The sequence below is a fragment of the Hylobates moloch genome, unplaced genomic scaffold (genome assembly GCF_009828535.3).
Source record: "Hylobates moloch isolate HMO894 unplaced genomic scaffold, HMol_V3 SCAFFOLD_9, whole genome shotgun sequence".
NCBI classification, from domain to species: Eukaryota; Metazoa; Chordata; class Mammalia; order Primates; family Hylobatidae; genus Hylobates; species Hylobates moloch.
Window position 1 is genome coordinate 120,854,338 of NW_026652284.1, and position 20,796 is coordinate 120,875,133.

Here is a 20,796-nt window from a genome sequence, read left to right on the forward strand (position 1 = left end):
ATGGCCACCACAGCAGCAAACCCCCAACCCACAAGCCCTGCTCCGGCATTTAGCAGGGTCCCTGATGAATGTTTTCTAGTTGTACACATTTTAAATATACATACAAAAAAGAATCTCCAGTGTGTTCCCTTCTTTGCAATTTTTTTTTTTTTTTTTTTTTTTGAGATGGAGTCTTGCTTTGTCACCCAGGCTGGAGCACAATGGCGCAGTCTCAGCTCACTGCAACCTCTGCCTCCCAGGTTCAAGTGATTCTCCTGCCTCGGCCTCCCGAGTGGCTGGGACTACAGGCATGTGCCACCACGGCCGGCTAATTTTTGTATTTTTAGTACAGACGGGGTTTCACTATGTTGGTCAGGCTGGTCTTGAACTCCTGACCTCGTGATCTGCCTGCCTCGGCCTCCCAAAGTGCTGGGATTACAGGCATGAGCCAGCGCATCCGGCCCTAATATCTCTTTTCAAAGTAGGTTTGGATTTTGTTCATCTGCTTTATTTCTTCTTCAGTTTCTACCTCACTATTTTCCATTCCAGGATGGAGAAGTGGCGTGTAGGTGTCACCAGGAGCAAGCTGACTTCAGAGCCCTCCTGCCTCCTGGCAACAGAGATCTGGGGGCTGCAGCGGGGAGGAAGGGGGACAGGGGAAGGCACCCAAGGCCATGAGTGCCTCAGCCTTCCCTTGACTCCTGGGGACTGAGGTCTCTTATTCCCATCCTTCCTATGTCTTTAGGCTTCTTTGATCGCTCTCTTTCTTGTTGTACAACACATTCATCTAAATCTACAGACTGCACTGTTTTAGCTGCATTGCATAAGGCTTGACAGGACATTCTTGATTTTGTTAGGTTCTGAGTACTTTGTGATTTCTATTCTTGTTACATGTTTAATGCATGAGCTACTCAGCAGTGAATTGCAAGTTGAAAACATTCAACTTCGTTTCTACTGTTGATTTAAAATTTAATTGTATAATTATTAAAAAAATATGGCTTGAGTCTGAAGTTTGGAAAGCTCCTGAGACTTCCTTTGTCCTGGCAGAACTTTTATAACCCTTCCATGTGAACTCAGCTATTTGTAGGGAAGATTCTATCTAGCTATTAGACCTGGCTTGGCTTGTTCATTTCACTCTTCCAATTTTCAGTTTCTTTTTTTTTCTTTAAGACAGGTTGGAGTGCAGTGGTGCAATCACAGCTCATTGCAGCCTCAACCTCCTGGGCTCAAGCAAGTCTCTTGCCTCAGCCTCCTGAGTAGCTGGGACCATAGGTGTATGCCACCATACACAACTAATTTTTAAATTTCTTTTAGAGATGGGGTTTCACTTTGTTGCTGAGGCTGGTCTTGAACTCTTGGTCTAATACGATCCTCCTACCTTGGCCTCCCAAAGTGGTGAGATTACACGCATGAGTCACCATGGCTGGCCCCAATTTTTTTTTCCTTAGTTTTTCATTTTTGTCTTGAAACAGTATAGTAAGAGCTGTGTAAAAATATCCATCTTTGATGGCATGTTCATCAATTTCTCCTTAAAATTCTGTGAGTTTTTGCTTTACTTTTTTTTTTCTTTACATAATTTGGTGTTAGGTACATTCAAGCTCATTAGTTGCTGTATCTTTTTGGTGAATCATTCCACTTATTTATTTATTTATTTTTGGGTATTTTTTTTTTCTTTTTTGAGACAGTCTCACTCTGTCCCCCAGGCTGGAGTGCAGTAGCACAATGTCAGCTCACTGCAACCTCTGCCTCCCAGGTTTAAGTAATTCTCTTGCCTCAGCCTCCCGAGTACCTGGGACTACAGGTGACCGCCACCACGCCTGGGTAATTTTTCGTATTTTTAGTAGAGATGGGGTTTCGCCATGTTGGCAGGCTGGTCTCGGTCTCCTGACCTCAGGTGACCCATCTGCCTCGGCCTCCCAAAGTGCCGGGATTACGGGCGTGAGCCACCGTGCCTGGCCTGGTGAATGATTCCTTTTACTGTGATAAAATATCCTTTTTCCTCACTGTGATGCTTAACTTCTGTTTCGCCTTCCATTTGCACAGTAAACCTTCCCTGTGTCCTTGCACGGGTGTGCCTGTAGGGAGGCTAACACTCTTAAGTATTCTTTCCTGGGTGCCAAGTGGATGATAACCCTCTGCCTTCTGGCCCTGCCTTGACCAGGTGAAGGTCTCCTGGTTCAGTCCAAGGCCTCCTTTCTGGGCAGGTCTCTTTCCTTAGGCAGCTATCTTGATGTTATGCAGTTAGGACAATGTGGATAGGTGTGAGTTTATTTTTACTTATCCTACGAGGAATACGGAAAACACTTTTAACCTGGGTCTCCTATCTTTCATCAGCTGTGGAGAATTCTCAGCTGTTCTTTCTACAACTCTTGCTCCTCCTCATTCTCCTTCCGGAACCCCTGTGAGATGACCCGTGGCACTTCAACGCCGCCACCTCTCCTCCCCTCCTCAGCACCACCTTCCAGCCCTGCCACAGGGACCTGCTGGGAGGGTCCGAGTTTGCACCACTCTGCCAATTCTTTACAACTGCACAGCTCCTTGCTGTGACTTCTAACTGGGACTTTTTCAGAGCCACCTCATTTGGTAATCTATTAGATAAGTGACATCTTGTGCCTAGACCTAGCCTAGGCCTATGGGATTTATAAATTAAGACTTTTTGGTGGGGCACAGTAGTTCACACCTGTAATGCCAGCACTTTGGCAGGCTAAGGCAAGAGGATGGCTTGAGCCCAGGAGTTTGAGACCAGCTTGGACAACACAGTGAGACCCTGTCTCTACAAAAAATTAAAAAAAAAAAAAATTAGCCAGGTGTGGTGGCGCATGCCTTAGTCCTAGCTACCAGGGAGGCTGAGGTGGGAAGATCACTTGAGCCCAGGAGCTAGAGGCTGCAATGAGCTATGATCGCAGCACTGCACTCCAGCCTGGATGACAGAGCCAGACCCCATCTTAAAACACAACAAAACCCTCCAAAACAACAACAAAAAAGCCTTCACCAAATCAAGGACAGCCTTCTCTAGTGCCTAAACCTGGGTCCCCATGAAGCCCCTTGGAGGACAGAGTCACCCTAGAGCCTGGGACAGCGGCACTGTGGCCAGCAGGTTCTCTGTGAGTGTGCTCGGGGTGTGGGGCTGAGGGGAGAACCGTGCCCCCTGCCTGGAGTTATGCAGAAACTCACCCGCTCGTTCTTGTCAGTGCAGAAGAGCCGGGTGTGGTGCCTCTTCTGCACCACGATGAAGGTGATCCCGGGCTGGTAGTCTTTTTCCAGCTTGATACAGGCCTCACGGATGGCCAGCAACTCGTGGTGGAGAACCTAGGGGCACGGGAGGGAGGAGGTCGTGCTTAAAGATGGTAGTGCATGTGAGCAACGGTCCCACGTGCGGGTTCTGGGTTTAGAACACCCAGCCGTGGTGACTCCGAGAGACAATGAGTGTGTTCACGGGGAGGTGAAAACACAGGAGGGCAGAAACCATCCTCTCTGCAGGGAGGACTGGATGCAGGAGGAAGGGGCTTGGCACTCAGAAATGGAAAGAATACTTCCCCTGGAAGGCCGAGGAGGTTCTGTGTATGCAAGGGGCGCAGCCAACGCCAGGGATGCGGGCTGGGCTCTGCGCTGAGAAGGCACATGCAGAGGCCAAGCTCCTGCAGAAGCTCAGGGCAGGCTTTGGGCTGGGCGCGGTGGCTCACGCCTGTAATATCAGCACTTTGGGAGGCCAAGGTGGGCAGATCACAAAATCAAGAGATCGAGATCATCCTGGCCAACATGGTGAAACCCCGTCTCTACTAAAAATACAAAAATTAACTGGGTGTGGTGGTGGGCACCTGTAGTAGTCCTAGCTACTTGGGAGGCAGAGGCAGGCGAACTGCTTGAAACTGGGAGGTGGAGGTTGCAGTGAGCCGAGATCCTGCCACTGCACTCCAGCCTGGTGACAGCGAGAGTCTGTCTCAAAAAAAAAAAAAAAAAAAAAAAAAAAAAGCTCAGGGAAGGCTCCAGCCAGGAAATGCCGGTGGGTCAAGGTGTATCCATTCTGTCCTCCCAGGAGGCCATGGGTCTCGGGAACGAGCTCTGCTTCCACTCTGCACTGGGAAGGCAAATGCGGGAGCTGGGCTGCGTGCCATCCCGCCTCCTGATCAAGGCGGGCGAGTTTCTGAGCTCCTGGGGCAGCCACCGAGGATGTCTTCTCACCACACTGGGTGGGGCTCCTCCCCAACAGCCCCAGGGCGGCTTTCTGCTTTTCTTGCTAACACCTCCCAAGGAAGCAACCATGTGGCATGGCAAGGGGTGGGGAGGAATCAGCTCTAGCCATCGGGAGAAACATTCAGGGCACCCATCGCCCGGGTTCCAGGCCAAGATGGACTCATTCCTGCCCACAGGTCACCTTGATCTGGGGGTGCTGCGTGTGCTCTCAACCAAAGACAGCGACGAAACTCCCCTCACCCCTCTGTGATGGCTTCCCTGCCTGTCTGGACCCGGCAGTGGCCATCCCTCTCTCTACATCCAGACAGTGGCCGCGTCCTGGCAACCCTACCTTCAACAGAGCTGCCACCTATCCCTCCTCCCGGCCCTGCCTCCACACTTCTCACACTGCAGACAGCATCCTCAGACGCGATGAGCTCCCTGCCTCGCAGAGACACCCGACAGCTCTCCACAGCCTGCAAGGCAAAGCCAAGCCCTCGGGAAGCCCCCAGATGGAGCTCTGCTCTGCGAGTCAGCGGGACTCAAGCGTCTCTCCCTCATCGCTTGGTCCCCAGGCCCATACCCACCCCTCCTCCTCTCCCTCTGTCCTGCCTCAGTGTCACGTGTCAGGGTCTCGACAGCCCCGTGTCCCATCTCCTCCCCCGGACCCCCTTCCATGCTGTGACCAGATCAGCCTTGGGGCCGAATGAAAGCCACATCATTCTTGCCATTCATCGAGTGTGGTTCTGCTGCACAAACAGGTGAATTACAGGCCCCGGAGAAAGGGAGGGAAGGTTCCAAGAGGCACCCACCTGCTGGAACTGGCCTTCGGAGACGCCGTCGCGGTAGAAGATGATGCGGGTGGGCTTGAAGCGCGTGGACTTGTAGAACTGGATGAGGAGCTCGCGGACCATGGCGGCCAGGTCTTGTATGATCTCCTGCCGGTGCTGCTGCACGCGCACGGTGGCGCAGTAGCGATTGGGGTGGGCGTCCATGCTGCCCACCACCTGCAGGAACAGGCAGTGAGTGTGGTCAGGGGTTCCCAAAACTTTCCTCTCCTGGGCATGTGCCTGGACTCTCGGGAAGATGGGGAGAGAAGTGTCCCCACCCTGGAACTCGTGTCACAGTCAAGTGACAATGGCTGGCTGGGTGTGAACTCAGCCTTTAGGCTTTTGGTGTCTGGCAATAGTGTTCGTAAATAAAATACGTCCTGAAGTACAAAAGTTTGCCAAGTTACATAGTTTAAAAAACAAACAAACAAACAAAAAAAAAACAGGCCGGGCGCAGTGGCTCACACCTGTAATCCCAGAACTTTGAAGGCCAAGATGGGCGGATCACCTGAGGTCAGGAGTTTGAGACCAGCCTGGCCAACATGGTAAAATCCTGTCTCTATTAAAAATATAAAAATGAGCTGGGCATGGTGGTGCGTGCCTGTAATCCCAGCTACTCGGGAGGCTGAGGCAGGAAAACTGCTTGAACCCAGGAGGCGGAGGTTGCAGTGAGCCAAGATCACACCATGCACTCCAGCCTGGGCAACAGAGTGAGACTCTATCTCAAAAACAAAAACAAAAACAGATTAGAACTATCTTCTGCTTGGGATCAGATGTGGCTGAATTAATCAGTCCAAAGAAGGCAGTGGGTGGGGGTGTCCCTATTTCTTCCAAAGAAACTACAAGCACATCAACACAGAGCATCCGGAAGGCACACCAGCCATGCGAGCAGCCACCGGAAGGTGTCAGCCACAAAGAGGGCAGACAGAGAGAGCCCAGCACGGCTCTGCGGTTCTCTGTCGGGGGCCCAGGGAGCGTGAGGGATGAGGTGGCCCAGCCCACGGAGGGAACCGGGTAGATCTCCACGTGCCACTCCACTCCCTGGCTGGGGAAGGCGAGGTCCTTAAATTTTGAAAAACACTGATGGAAATAAAACCTCTCATGTCACTGAAAAATAGGAACTGCCTCTTGGCAATCTGCCTCCTTCTTCGTAAATCCTTACAGAACAAGTTCTTTCCCAGTTAATTCTCCTACTATTCCACATCCTTTGTCCTGCCTTGGGCTATAATTTTTCTCTTAAACCAAGAGAAAAATAAATAAACTCTGTAATGTTTCCAGTTGGTATAAACAGAAATACATTAACATAAATAGAAATCTGTTCCTATTGATTGAGAATTGTGGGGATAGGGGATGAACACACAGATTTCTCTGTTCCTGAAAACTTGAAAAAAAAAACAAAAAAAAAAAAAAAAAAAACCCCAAAAAAACAGCCTAAGGCTCCAAAAGCCCAAGATATAGTTGAATGCTTCATAACATTTGTACAGAAAAACACAAAGCTAACGGGGACCAGGTGAGGTGGGGACAGGGGAGGGCGCCAGCCCGCTGTGCTGCGGGCTTTCCCCAGCTGCAGGACCCTCGGGGGCTCCCCTCTGTGCCCTGGCTCCCTCCTGGGCACACTGGTGCCCAGCTGTAGCTCGGTGACGGCCATGCGGTGCTTCACCATCAGAGGAAAGGGCTGAAAATGGCTCAGCATGGCCAGGTGCAGTGGCTCACGCCTGTCATCCCAGCACTTTGGGAGGTTGAGGCAGGTGGATCACCTGAGGTCAGGAGTTCAAGACCAGCCTGGCCAACACGGTGAAACCCCCCCATCTCTATAAAATACAAAATTTAGCTAGCCATGATGACAGGTGCCTGTAATCCCAGCTACTCAGGAGGCTGAGGCAGGAGAATTGCTTGAACCTGGGAGGCGAAGGTTGCAGCGAGCTGAGATCGCACCATTGCAATCAATCCAGCCTGGGCGACAGTTACTCTGTCTCAAACAAAACAAAACAAAACAAAACAAAAACAAAAATAGAAACAAAAAAACCCACACAACAACAACAACAACAACAACAAAAACAACTCAGCAAAGTGAGCAGTGGTGTATGTGTGGGAGTGGTGGGGTTGTGATTATTGGGCCAAGTGGCAAGAATTAGTTGATGCAATGTGAATTTCCTAAAGCAAGTGTGCCCTGAATAACACCAGAGCACATATCATGTTGCTTTTCTTCCACCTGGGGCAGCTCGAATGGCTTCCTTGTGTCCCAGATAGATTCTCTTGATCCATATTCTCTCCCAACTAATGAAATAATAATGGTAGCATTTTCTTTTTCTTTTTTGAGAGAAAATCTCGCTTTGTTGACCAGGCTGGAGTGCAGCGGTGCAATCTCTTCTCGCTGCAGCCTCGACCTCCTGTGCTCTGGCAATCCTCCCACCTCAGCCTCCTAGGTAGCAGGAACTACAGGCACACGCCACCACCTCCAGCTATTTTTGTAGAGATGGGCGTTCGCCATGTTGCCCAGGCTGGAATGTAAGCATTTTCTGAGTATCTACTATGTGCCAGGCACCGTGCCAGGGGCTTAACTACATCATTTTCTAATTCTCCCATGAGGTCAACATTTGTTTCCTCATTTTACACCCAAGAAAGTTCTGAAACATTAAGCTCATTGTCCAAGAGAAACAAGAAAATAGAAGCAGCACGGGCTTGTCTGAGGTTCGGGGCTGTGTCCAAGGCCGGAGTTTTCATGCTGTGGGGGCACAGGGGTCATCACACCCCAGGCTACCGCCCGCCAGTCAGGCCCCCATGTGCAAGGGGGCCTCCTGCACTTCAGACCTCCCAAAGGGCTGGGATAGGCATGAGCCCCTATGCCCCACCTCTGACTGCTTCTTAGAACTTATTTTGTGTCATTCTAGTGTCCCCTCCAAACACCTCTCTCCCACACGACCCCGGCCGTCCCTACCGCAGCTTAGTGAGACCCCATGCCTTTCAGGAAGGACCCCTGGCCACGCTGTGACAGTGGGACTTCGACAGCGTCCTGCATGTTGTCAATGGAAGACCCATGGGGAAGCGCTGACACTCACGGCGGCAATGGAGGGCTTCTTCCCGTCCCCGGCGGGGGGATGAGTGACGTCCGCTCCCAGAAAGATGACGGGCTGCTGGAACACTGGCGGCCTGAGGAGAGGAGTGGCGTCAGGGGCCACGGTGAGACACGTCTGGACCTCTGACCCTAGCAGGTGCCACTATCACCTTTTGGAGGTGGTCAGTGTATCATGGTAATGCTTTTGAAAAGAATCCTTATCTTTTAACAGGAATACTAAAAACCTTGCAGATTAAATGATACAAGGTCTGAAATCTGCTTCAGAACAGCCAGGGGTTGGGGGGCTTGGGTGGAGTGTACTCCAGACCAGACGGGCCAGGGGCTGACAGCTGTCGAGGCTGGGGCTCAGGCCCAGGAGGGCTCACCCTTCCACGCTCTACTCCCTCTGCAGCCTCACCCACGCCAGGGTTTCTCACCGCCACCCTTGGCACCACCAATGCCTGGGGCCAGCTCGCTCTTTGTTGGGGCAGGGGGCTGTCCCGAGCATGGGCAGACGCCGAGAGGCCTCCGCCCACTGGATGCCAGCAGCACTCCATCTAGCCTGACACCCCAACATGTCTCCAGACATGACCACACGTCCCCTGGCAGCAAAACCACCCCATGGAGAACTTTCAGACCCTGAGTATATCCCAGCGGTGACTTCTCCGGGAGGCAGCACGCACAGGGGCAGGGACAGGCATGTGGGCCTCGGGCTCTCCGAGGAAAGGCAGAGGTGGTGACAGCACCTCCCTCCCGGGTTGAGAGTGCACCACCCCTCACCCCACCCAGCCTTGCTCGGCTGCTGCAGGCAACATCAGGAAGCGTCAGAAGTGGCCGTTCTGCCAGCCCTGCCTGTTGGAAACCGGGTACATGGGGCCCTCGCCTCTGCTGCCCTCTCCCCGCATCCATTTCCCCACATGCCTGTGACTCACTCTCCGCCCACATCCTCTCACTCCCATCGCCTGCCTTGCGGCAGAGCTCCCTGACTCAGCCGAACCCATCACTGCTTGCACTGGCTCCCAGGCCCCTTCTAGTCAGACCTCTCATGGCCATAGCAACAAGGCTCTTCTTCTGAAGGTCACCGATGACCTCTGCATGACCCAGACCCACGGCCGAGCCTCAGGCCTCGCTGCGTCTGGCCCGCTGCAGGACACACTTCCCTTGGTGCCTAGGGCCCTGCGGCCGGCCTCCCTGCCCAGCCTCTCCCATCTCCGCTGGTGGTTCCTCCCTCTCCAGGCCTTGAACTCCAGCCTTCTCCAGGGCCCAGGGCTTGGAATACCATCTGTCTGCTAAGGATTCCTAGATCCTGTCTCCCCTGATGCCAGCCTCCTGGTTCCCACCATCCACTCATCAGCTGCACTCAAATGCCCTGCAGAGGCTGCGGGGTCCAGTTCACCCATGCCTAGTGCTCACCCTCCCTACAGCCTCCCCGTCTAATGACGACGGGGTCTCTCCTGCAGCCCAGGCCAAGGGCCTTGATTTTTCCTTCACGCACGGCCCAATCCCACCTGCCAGAAAGTCCCAGGGCTCTATCTTCAAAACATCTCAGAGTCTAGGTGCTCCCACTCTGTGCCCCTGCCCTGGCCTGGCCCAGGCCACCAGCCCCTCTGGACTTCAAGGAGCCAGAGGTGGCCACACTGTTAGTCGGGTGCCTCCAATGGCCCCAGCTCACCCCAGCTCACCAGAGGGAGCCTTTGTTCCCCAGCATTCCCCAGGCTGCACGTGGGCGGGCCTGTCTCCTGTCTGCTCTCAGGGTCCTCCCACGGCTCTGCTGTGCACCTGCCGCCTGTACAATGGGCTCATGACCTGGGTGCCTCCACCAGGACTTCCGGCCCGGTGCTGCCCACTTACGGCCCAAACTCCCTGCACACAGTAGGTACTCAATATATACAGAACCTGTTGACTGAGGAACAGCACTTTCAGTTCGCAGCCAGCTCTGGATTGGTCTTCGCTCATTCCCATGAACCTGTTTCACCGCAGAGCCCGCACCCACGCTCACAGCCGTTCAACTCGGAATCCAGGTTCTTCCCATGTTACCACCCTGCTCCCTGATGAATTCAACGGACTGTTTCTGGGTGCAACTCGGTGGCTCTCAAAACCTGGTCCCCCGTGTAGCAGCATCGGCACTGAGTGTGTCCACTTGCTAGGGGTGGAAATTCCTGGCCCTGAGCAGTCCTGTTGAGCAGGACACTTGGGAACGAGCCCCGCTGGGGTTCAAGAGCTGCTCAGGTGTGAGGACACTGTGGTGACCCAACACGGGCCTGTGCACACAGCAGGGGCTCACCACTGCCCACTTTCCAAATACAGAGGGTCACTGCCTTAAGGCAGTTCGATTTAGGATTCTTAACTCTGTGGCGGTGTGCCAGTGATGCAGATGGAGCACACTGCCTGGCTTAGGACGGCTTCATCAGCCGAGCCCCACTGTGACCGGGAGCTCCAGCAGATTCACGCCACGGGGGCTGCCTATGGCCTCCAGTTCCCTCCTGCCCAAATGCACAAATCATCTGATTCTACGTATTCTCCATTGTTGTCGTCCAAATGTTAAGACAACTGCCAGGGTTGGCAAAGATGCCTGTCGTCGTGTGGAGACGTCTTTCTTGCCTACATCACAGGTTGGTGCCTTTGGAGGAGGGGAAGAAGCAAACCCTGGCCCTGCCCTGGAATACCTGGAGGCTCAGCTGGTCAGGAGGTGCCAGAGGAGGGTGCAGCTCCATCACCCCCAACCCCCGTCCCCGGTGGTCAGCCCCGGGCCTCTGAGACTGGCAGGTGGCCAGCGCTTGGCCACATATCCTGTCCTGGCCTGGGAGCTGCCAACAGTGTGCTCCGATGAGGAGCTTTTCAGTCTGAAGTCCCAGCACGACACAGCATCCATGACTAGCCTAGCGTGGGAAGCATGGGGGGGCCCTGGTCCACACGGTGGCTGCTGCTGCTGCTGAGCCAGGGAAGCCCATCTCCATCTCCTGGCCATACAAGGCATGCCCTGCTCTGACTTGCCCACTGGGATTCAAGGCACAAATTTCTCTGTCTGGAAACCCGGCCACAGTGCTCAAACTCCTGCAGACGCCCCTGGTCCCCAGCAGAGCATAAGCAGCCAGATCTATGTCTGACATCTTTGCTGTGGCCAGGACGGTGCTGGGCCCAGGTGAGGGGACCCTGCCCCCCGCCACCTGCATACCGCACCCCACCTTGTCAGGCGTCCCACCGTGCCCTGGTCCGCAGGCGAGGTAAAGGGGCCGGGCCTCACCTGCCCTGGGGCAGCAGGATGTTGTTCACGCCTCCGAGCTTGACGTTGATCTTCAGGCAGAGGTTGGACAGGGTCTGCGGCGTGGTCCTCTGCACGTTCTTCATCTGCACGCACTGCGTGGCCATCCCCAGCACCGTGTCTCCCACGCGCTTGACCTCAGCTAAGGGACATGAGAGGCACACACACAGCTCTGCTGGCGCCCCTTCCTCAGCTGGCCCCGAGAGCGGCAGCTGCCACCAGCCCTCTTGCCCCCATCTGGCAAGTGCAACCATGGCAGCTGTGCTGAGCTTTGCATGTCCCCCTGTCCAAGGTCGGCAATAGAAGAGGGTCACTGGCCCCAAGGGGGACGCCAAGCTCCTTGGAGTCCACACTCCAGCACGGCTGTGCCCGCCTCGCCCAGGCCAGGCTTCCCCTCCCTCAGGGAGGGAAGTTGAGTGAGTCTATCTCATCCCTCCAATTTACCAACAAAACCATTTAAATGCCTCACCTAGGGCCCCAGGGCAGGAGAGGAAGAGCCCAGCTAAAAGAAAGGCTTCCTGCTTAGGAAGGCCACTTACACTGGCAGGGCATGGTGGCTCACACCTGTAATCCCAGCACTCTGGGAGGCCGTGGCGGGCAGATCACCTGAGGTCAGGAGTTCAAGACCAGCCTGGCCAACATGGCAAAACCCCGTCTCTACTAATAATATAAAAATTAGCCGGGCATGGCAGTGTGTGCCTGTAACCCCAGCTACTCGGGAGGCTGAGGCAGGAGAACCGCTTGAACTCAGGAGGGAGAGGTTGCAGTGAGCCAAAATCACACCACTGCACTCCAGGCTAGGAGACAGAGCCAGCCCTTGTCTAAAAAAAAAAAAAAAAGAAAGAAAAAGGAAAAAAGGAAGGTCACTCACCTCACACCACAGTGCTCTGGCTGCAAGCAAATGCTTGGGTGGTTAAAAATAAAAACACTGGCACCCTCAAAATCCTTGGCAGATGTAGACCCGACATCAAAGAGCTCCATGGACCCACCCCCCGCTATTCCTGGTCTCTTTCATGAAGCAACTGGTCAGCTGCTCACTGGGCAGGTCTGGGAAAATGGTGACCCTGGGACAATGTTAGCAGGACGTCAACACCAAGAGCTTTTTCTTCCCTTCTTTTTTTGGGATGTTGAACTTAGAGAAGTGTGGTTTTTACATGTCAATAATCTGTCTGTGGCTGGGCGTGGGGCCCTGTGGGTGACCCCCTGGCATGGACTTTGGCAAAACTCCACAAAATTCTGAGGTGGGCACAGAGGTTACACATGGGCTGAGTCCCAGGCAGGACCTGGCCCTGGTGCAATGCTCTGTGCATTAAACTAATGCTCCCCCATCCAGCCAACACGCATGCTGTATGATGGATGGGGTGCCCACCCATGTGCCAAGGCCTGTGCCACCTGAGGGTGCTGACTGCCCAGGACCACGGCATCATACAGGACAACGGGGAGGCCCTGAACACAGTGATCAGAAGTGGCAGTGATGAGAAGCCACCTCTTCTTTCTCAGCCTCCTGAAAGGCCCGAAAGGAGCACCTTTCTCAGTGCAGCAGAAACACAGAGGGGCTTAGGCAGGAACAAACACCCACAGAGACCAGGATGGCTCCCCACAGCCAGCGGGAGCGCCCACACCTACCGTACACGGGTGTCTTGCCGGGCAGGATGACCACCACCAGCTGCAGGCCCGCATACGTGTTCTTCAGGTGCCGGAACATGGGCTCCACGCTGTCCGCCCCCTGGGCGTATTTGCAGAAGCACGGCTGGCCCTGGATGGGCATGCCGGCGTCTCTCGAGATCTTTCTGAGCTGCTCTGTGAAAGACCTGCAGGAGAAGGCTCAGTTCACTACCGCGCACTGGGAATGGCAGAGAACTCAGGCTGACCAGAGGCTCTAACACAAGGGCGTCATTTTCACAAAGCCCAAAGCACTTACACTGAGGTCAAAATTGTTCTTAAAGTCCTGGATGAGGCCAGAATTCAGAGCTATATCTCCTGACACATACTAACTCATGAGAAAGGTTAAGCGTGCTCAACATACATGTAAGCGCACTCAAAAGTCACGTGCGGCTAAGTTGCCACCGTGAACACAGCAGCCTTTAAACCGTGCTCACGCTGCCTCGCGGCTGTGGCGGCCCCAGGGCGGTGATGCGATGCTGTCCCCATAAAGCTGCTGAGCGGTGCCTGGAGCCCCTGTGAAGAAGGCCAGCGCTCTCCCCATGCGCAGGCCAGGCACTGTCAGAGTGAGGGAGGTTTTCAGCTCACTGTCCTTTTGGATCTGCCCCCCAGTAGTTCTGATGGGCATAACTCGGGCTGTATGACGTCATCACGAGAGAAAACAGCAGCCCGCAGCCCGAGGAGTGCCAGCAGCTGGCGACGGCCGGCCTTGTGAAGCTGGGGCGGGGTGGGAGGCGGGGCAGCGGCTTCTATTTTAAGCTGAAGACTAAGAATCATGTCACCTTCTACAATAAGGGCGAGGACACGGCACTCCAACCCAGCCAGTGTCCAATTTCCTGTACATTAGATCAGGTCAAGAAACACGTGCATGTCCACCCGTATCTTCAGCTCCAGGCCAAAGTGAAGGAAGGGGCCAAGGACAGAAGAAGGGGCAGGAGGCGACCCCGTGTTCAGAACTAACCTACTTCAGTTTGCTTCCCAAACCCCCTCTCTAGGCTTCCACCTCCTCTGCCAGCAGTGTGGACACAAGGTGGCCTCAGAAGGACAGATGGCCACTCGCCAGCAAGACGTCAGCTCCGAGGGCCATGCCCCCGTTCACAGCCAGCCCTTGCTGGAACTGTTCAGGGACCGGCTACACCTCGCAGGATGGAGTTGTCCCCTGCTGCCCCCACAGGGCAGGGAAGCAAAGACTTTATGTTCCCTTTGAAGTTTGGCACAAAGGCACGAGCCACCCTGCTGTGTGCTCCCGACACAGTCCCACTGGGCCCATACCTGGCACGAGTGTGCTGGCCGAGGCGAGCGTCCTGGGTGAGGGCAGCCCCTTCCACAGCACTTGGGCCTCCTAGAGGGCCCGGCGTTCACCTGGGCAGGTGGCAGAGACCTGAACCAAAACTTCTCTCCTCTTAATCACTCCCCTTGCCTGGGAAGGAAGATAACACTCCCAGCCTCTCCACCTCTCTATTTCACCATCTCTTCCTATTTTTTTTCTTGAGATGGGGTCTTGCTTTTTCACCCAGGTTGGAGTGCAATGGTGTGTGATCTTGGCTCACTGCAACCTCCAGCCTCAGGGCCCCGAGTAGCTGGGACTACAGGTGCACCACCACGCTTGGCTAATTTTTGTATTTTTCGTAGAGGTGGGCTGGTCTCAAACTCCTGACCTCAAGTGATCCTTCTGCCTCAGCCTCCCAAAGTGCTGGGGATTATAGGCATGAGCCACCGTGCCCGACCCATCTCTTCCTGATTCTGTATTCATTTTCTCCTTCTAATTTACACAAATATGGAGCTAAATTTTTTTTTAAAGTGACTGTAGTTCATTGAATCCAATTATCTCTTTTGCCTCTACTTACAAATTTCCTTCAGATCCTGTTTGGTTTTGTCTATGGTCTGCGTTACTTCTCCATGCTCACTGCAAGGGTGGGTCCCAGGAGTGACAGGGGCACCGATGGGGCCAGCATGTCTTGCCCTGGCCCGGCCAATAGTATTTGACAGGGAAAGGCTGATGAACCCTGACATCAAAACCCATACCAGCGCCCTCATCCCCACCCCAACCAGAGTCAGCCCTGCAAGTGGTCACTCGAGCTGCCCATCGGGCAGGACCCCCAGGCCGGAGCCTCTGCCTGTGGCAGGCTTACTTCAGATGGACTTCCGTGCACTGGCGCTGGGGGGCGAAGCACGCGATGGCCCACACCTTGATCTCAATGCCCGTGTGGAACTGCTTGTTCCGCATGTCCCAGACGCCCTGGACAGGGGTCGCGATCGCTTTATTCTGCAAACGGCAAAAGGTTCAGGGTGAGAAAAAAATGGAAAACATATTCCTTCAACCTTAGACTTTGTCACTCTCACTGTTGGTCCCCCTGACCAACAATGGCTTCCCAGGGAAAGAACTTTTGTGTTGTCTCCTGTCTCTGACCTGCCTAGTGATGCAGACAACCGGCAGGATCGGTAGATGGATGGATTGGTGGAAGATGGGTGGGTGGATGGTTGATGGGTGGGTGGATGGTTGATGGGTGAGTAGATGGTTGATGGGTGAGTGGATGGCTGATGGGTGGATAAGGTAGGTGGGTGGTCGGTTGATGATCGGTGGATAAGATGGGTGGGTGGATGGTTGATGGGTGGATACAGTGGGTGGGTGGATGACTGATGGGGGCATAAGGTGAATGGGTAAATGGTTGATGGGTGGATAAGGTGGGTGGGTGGATGGTTGATGAGTGGATAAGGTAGGTAAGTGGATGGAGAGATGGAGAGATGGATGGATGGATGGATGGATGGATGGATGGATGGATGGATGGAGTTAGATAGAGGATGGATGGGTAAGTAATGAACAGACAGATGGGGGCTAAGCCAGGATGAGGGAGGCCCAAAGCTCCATCCAACCTCATGAGTAGCCTAGAGGAACAGAAGTGCCTTGCCATGCTACAGGAAGGCCTCCTGTTTTATACAGAGCTTTCCCTCATTTCCCTTCCTCTATCATCAGTGATGTGGGAAGGGGAGATCAGAGCTGGGACTGAGCCCATAGCTTTTTCCACTCAGCATGCCACTGCCTGCAGCTGTGTCGGAAATGGGAGCTACTTCCACTTGAGAAGAGAAAGGCGAGCTGTACAAATACGCTGTCAGCTCTCAACTAGACAGGACCAGCCAGCCCTGAGCACTGTCACCTAAGGAATCTTTGAACTGCCTTCAAGTGATTCTCAAGAGAAGGGTGGGCCAGGAAGGGTCCCGTGTGGGAGGGACAGGCACTTCTAGGCCTGGGGGCATTGCTAAAGGATGCGGCTATGCCTGAGTTGCCGTCATTTACTCTGTAGAGGTTTTTGTTTTTTTAGCAGGAAGCATTTTTCGTACAAAATACAAGCCTGCTGTAGAAATCAGACACGTGGTAGAAATAAATGCCTTGTTTCCTATATTTTTATAACTACTGCCTGTTCCCACCAGCCTCCCTGTGTGCAGACAGCCTGGGGCTCCAGACAGGGAGTGCACACACACGCACGCATGCACACACATGCACGCGCACACACACACATAGCCTCTTACTATACAGGTGCTTCTCAACCTCGGCACAACTGACATCTGAAGCTCAATGATTCTTTGTGACGGAGCTGTCCTGTGCCCTGTAGGCTATCCCACTCACCCCCAAGTTGTGACAATAAAAAATGTCTCCAGACACTGCCAGATGTCCCCTGGGGGGCAAAATCATCCCTAGTCGAGAACTCCTGCTGTACACATTGCTTTCTGAGGGATATTTTGTTTTTTTGCAGTAACAATAGAGCAGGGGACAGGAATGTTTCCTCACATTATAATGTTTTAGAGATCTGGAAAAATGTATTCATGGATTAACAGAAGCATTACACACTCAGTCAGGTGCAGTGGCTTACACCTGTAATCCCAGCTGAGGTAGGACGACCGCTTGAGCCCAGGAGTTCAAGACGAGTCTGGGTAACATAGTGAGACCTCGTCTCTACACATTGCAAACCTAGCTGGGTGTGGTGGTGTGTCTGTGGTCCCAGCAATTTGAGAGGCTGAGGTGGGAGGATCGCTGGAGCCTGGAAGGTCAGGGCTATCTCTGACACTACAGCCAGGGCAACAGACAAACACTCTGTCTCAAACAAATTACAAGTTTTTTTTGTTTGGTTTTTTTTTTTTTTTTTTTTTTGAGACAGAGTTTCGCTCTTGTTGCCCAGGCTGGAGTGCAATGGCATGATCTGGCTCACTGCAACCTCCGCCTCCTGACTCAGCCTCCCGAGTAGTTGGGATTACAGGCATGGGCCACCACACCCAGCTAATTTTGTATTTTTAGTAGAGACAGGATTTCTCCATGTTGGTCAGGCTGGTCTAGAACTCCCGACCTCAGGTGATCCGCCTGCCTGGGTCTCCCAAAGTGCTGGGATTACAAGTGTGAGCCACTGCGCCTGGCCTTTTTTTTTTGAGACAGTGTCTCACTCTGTGGCCCAGGTTAGAGTGCAGTGGCACAATCTCGGCTCACTGCAACCTCTGCCTCCCAGGTTCAAGCAGTTCTCCTGCCTCAGTCTCCCGAGTAGCTGGGATTACAGGCACGTGCCACCACGCCCAGCTAATTTTTGTGTTTTTTAGTAGAGACAGGGTTTCACCATGTTGACCGGAGGCTGGTCTTGAACTCCTAACCTCAGGTGATCCTCCTGCCTTGGCCTCCCAAAGTGCTGGGATTACAGGCATGAGCCGCGGCGCCCAGCCTATAAGCTCTCTTAATCCCTACATTCTGAGATTTGTGCAAGGTTGCCTTAAACAAGCTCTTCTGTTTTTCAGACAACCACTGCCCTTGCTAAGAGTTGGAAGCCCGAGGGAACAGAAGCCAGCAGGGCTGTGACACGGTGCTGGGTTCAAAAGCCCCATCCCCTAACAGGGGCCAGGCACTCCTCTCGCCCTCCCTGGGCACCTCCTCCCCGACTCATGAAGGGGAATCATGTGCTCTTCCTCCTGGGCTTGGGCTGTGTTTATACAGCATTTAGGGCCTCGGGGGACAAGCAAGCCAAGGAGGGGCTGAAGGGCCTTGCTCAGACTCCCTTCAGAGAGACAAGGAGTGGCCGTGCCCACCACCAGGGACAAAGACCCCCACGTGATGGGGTGCCATGCAACAGTGCCAGAGGACAAGACACACACGCACAGCAGCACAGAACGGCCAGCAGCCTCTCAGCGAGCTCTAAGGAAATATTAGCTAGAAAATAGCGAGGCACAGAAATATAGGTAATGCTATTATTTTCACAAAAAGGGGTGAATCATCCCTGGGTGATTTTACAAAGGAGAAAGAACACCAATTGCTTCCTGAGAGGGCAACTGAGAACTGGGAAAAAAGATACTTTTTCCTCTAATTCTTTTGTATCTTCTGAATTCTGAAACATTTAAAAAACAGAACTGTTGGCCAGGCGCGGTGGCTCACGCCTGTAATCCCAGCACTTTGGGAGGCCGAGGCGGGCGGATCACGAGGTCAGGAGATCGAGACCATCCTGGCTAACACGGTGAAACCCCGTCTCTACTAAAAATACAAAAAAAATTAGCCGGGCGAGGTGGCGGGCGCCTGTAGTCCCAGCTACTCGGGAGGCTGAGGCAGGAGAATGGCGTGAACCCCGTGGGGCGGAGCCTGCAGTGAGCCGAGATCGTGCCACTGCACTCCAGCCTGGGCAACAGTGAGACTCCGTCTCAAAAAAAAAAAAAAAAAACAACAACAAAAAAAAAAAAACTTTTTTTTTTTTTTTTAAAGTATTTTTTTATTTTTTGAGACAAGTCTTGCTCTGTCGCCCAGGCTGGAGCTGGAGAGCAGTGGCGCGACGTCAGCTCACTGCAACCTCCGCCTCCCGGGTTCAAGTGATTCTCCTGCCTCATTCTCCTGCATAGCCGGGATTACAGGTGCGCACCACCACTCCAGGCTAATTTTTGTATTTTTAGTAGAGACAGGGTTTCTGGTCTCAAACTCCTGACCTCAAGTGATCCACCCGCCTCAGCCTCCCAAAGTGCTGGGATTACAGATGTGAACCACTCACTGCGCCCAGCCCAGAACCCATATTTTAAAATAAGACAGGAAAAACAAACAAAAAACAAATCAAAACCGCCCTACAGGTCTTGAGGATGAGAATAAAATTCCGTTAGGTAGAAACTAGGGTGTAAAAGGTTAGGCAGACCCTTACACAGATGCCAGGTGCTTAAGAAAGTCAGTGACCTCTGACACTAAGACCCTGCAGAGCCCTGGTGTCCCTTCCAGCGTGGTCACCTCTGGGCCCTCCCATCAGACGTGGTATGCTTGCACCCGTGGTATGCGAGCCCAGGAGGAAATAAGAGGAGACCCCGGAGGGCTCAGTGCTCAGGACACCTTTGGTTACACACTGATAAAAAGGAGAAGTTAAGGGCTGGACACAGTGGCTCACGCCTGTACTCCCAGCTACTCGGGAGGTTGAGGCGAGAGATTTGTTTGAGCCCAGGAGTTAGAGGCTGCAGTGACCTATGGTCATGCCACTGCCTTCTAGCTTGGGTGACAGAGCAAGACCCTGCCTCAAAACAAACAAAACTGAAGTTAAATTAGCAAGGACAGAAAACTGTTACCAAACACCCCCAAAGCAAAAGTTAAAGAATAGAAAAGCAGTACAGCCTTCTGGGAAATAATTCGACCCTCGGTGAGTGTCACGCAAAGAACGGTGCTCTCTCAACTTTCATGGGATAATAAAAATTATCTTCTGAAAACATTAAGGATAATTCTGAAAAACTTTTAAAAGGACCAAGGAAAGTCATTCCTTTATGAAGTCTCACGTCTTTTACAGGCTCAGCCCGGAATAGAAAGGATTCTCCTGCATGGAACACAGTCTACATCGCGGGCGATGGCTCAGAACCTGAGAGGGGTCGCGGGGCAGAGACGTGCCCCGCAGCCACATGTTCCCCGCCGCCCCGCACGTACCCTGCCCCCGTACAAGATGGAGGGCGGCTGCAGCACCCGCCCAGTCACGTCTGTCATCTCATCTTTGACCATGATTCCAAATTCACGGACGTATGGATCTGTGTTGAAACTTGCACTTCGCATCTGGCAAAGGGAAACAAGAAAACGCACGGAGTGGGTGGAGGCCTCCCATCTCTCTAGCAGCTGCATCCGTTCCAAGCATCAGAGGTTTCTGTGCCAGGGCAACCGGACTGGACTCCACAGGGTGGCCCTGCTCGGGGCTGACGCTCACCAATTTGCTAATCTCTTCTTGACGATCGGGCGCCGACCTAGCAGTCGCTCTGATCATGGTTGAGGTCTGATTGTCCGTTAATTTTTTAATACATCTTTGTCCTGCCACTATGTTACAGACCTGCAAAGAGGACGTAGAGACAGGCCGTCAGTGCCGCACTGGTGTGACCAGGGGAGTGGGCAGGGGGCTCAGGGGCTGGTGGCCTGGCTCTGCCTGGGACCGTCTCTGCCTCATCCCTGGACTATGAAGCGCTGTGCAGGTGTCTGCTGCGGGGGCTGCTCCACGGCCTTCCGCTTCGCAACAGAAATCCCTGCTAAGTAAACTCCACGTCATGCAAACACACAGACCCCACGGCCTCTGTGCCCAGCCCACCAGGTGAGCGGGCTGTGTCCTGACATCGGCACTTCTGGGCTCTCTCCAGCCTTCGGTGGCTGCGGGCGTGAAAGCGGCTGCAGGTGCGAAAGACGTCTACCTGTGGGACAAAGTGCTGGAGCAGCCCAGCCCTACCTGAATGACAAGAAAGTGCCAGAATCTAAACACCGAGGGAAGAGTTACAGCGCATGGCTCAAGGTCGGAATTTGATCTTTTCCCAAGGCAAGGATTTTTCAAAGAGTCGTGATGTTAGAGGAGAGTGAATGACGCAATGGTGCA

The 20,796-nt window shown here is 53.5% G+C and overlaps 1 protein-coding gene across 4 annotated transcripts in view; it reads right to left on the bottom strand.

Annotated features, from left to right (window-relative positions):
- The window catches only part of AGO2 (argonaute RISC catalytic component 2), a 117,927-nt gene that overhangs the window by 16,029 nt on the left and 81,102 nt on the right, over positions 1–20,796 (bottom strand). For all 4 annotated transcript variants that reach the window (XM_058443965.1, XM_058443963.1, XM_032760503.2 and 1 more), the window contains 8 exons: positions 20,146–20,265; positions 19,875–19,997; positions 15,094–15,227; positions 12,926–13,110; positions 11,282–11,441; positions 8,042–8,132; positions 4,965–5,159; positions 3,154–3,288 (listed from right to left, as the gene is read on the bottom strand). In XM_058443965.1, the coding sequence (XP_058299948.1) occupies positions 3,154–3,288; positions 4,965–5,159; positions 8,042–8,132; positions 11,282–11,441; positions 12,926–13,110; positions 15,094–15,227; positions 19,875–19,997; positions 20,146–20,265 (1,143 nt within the window). The remainder of the gene's footprint in view (positions 1–3,153; positions 3,289–4,964; positions 5,160–8,041; positions 8,133–11,281; positions 11,442–12,925; positions 13,111–15,093; positions 15,228–19,874; positions 19,998–20,145; positions 20,266–20,796) is intronic.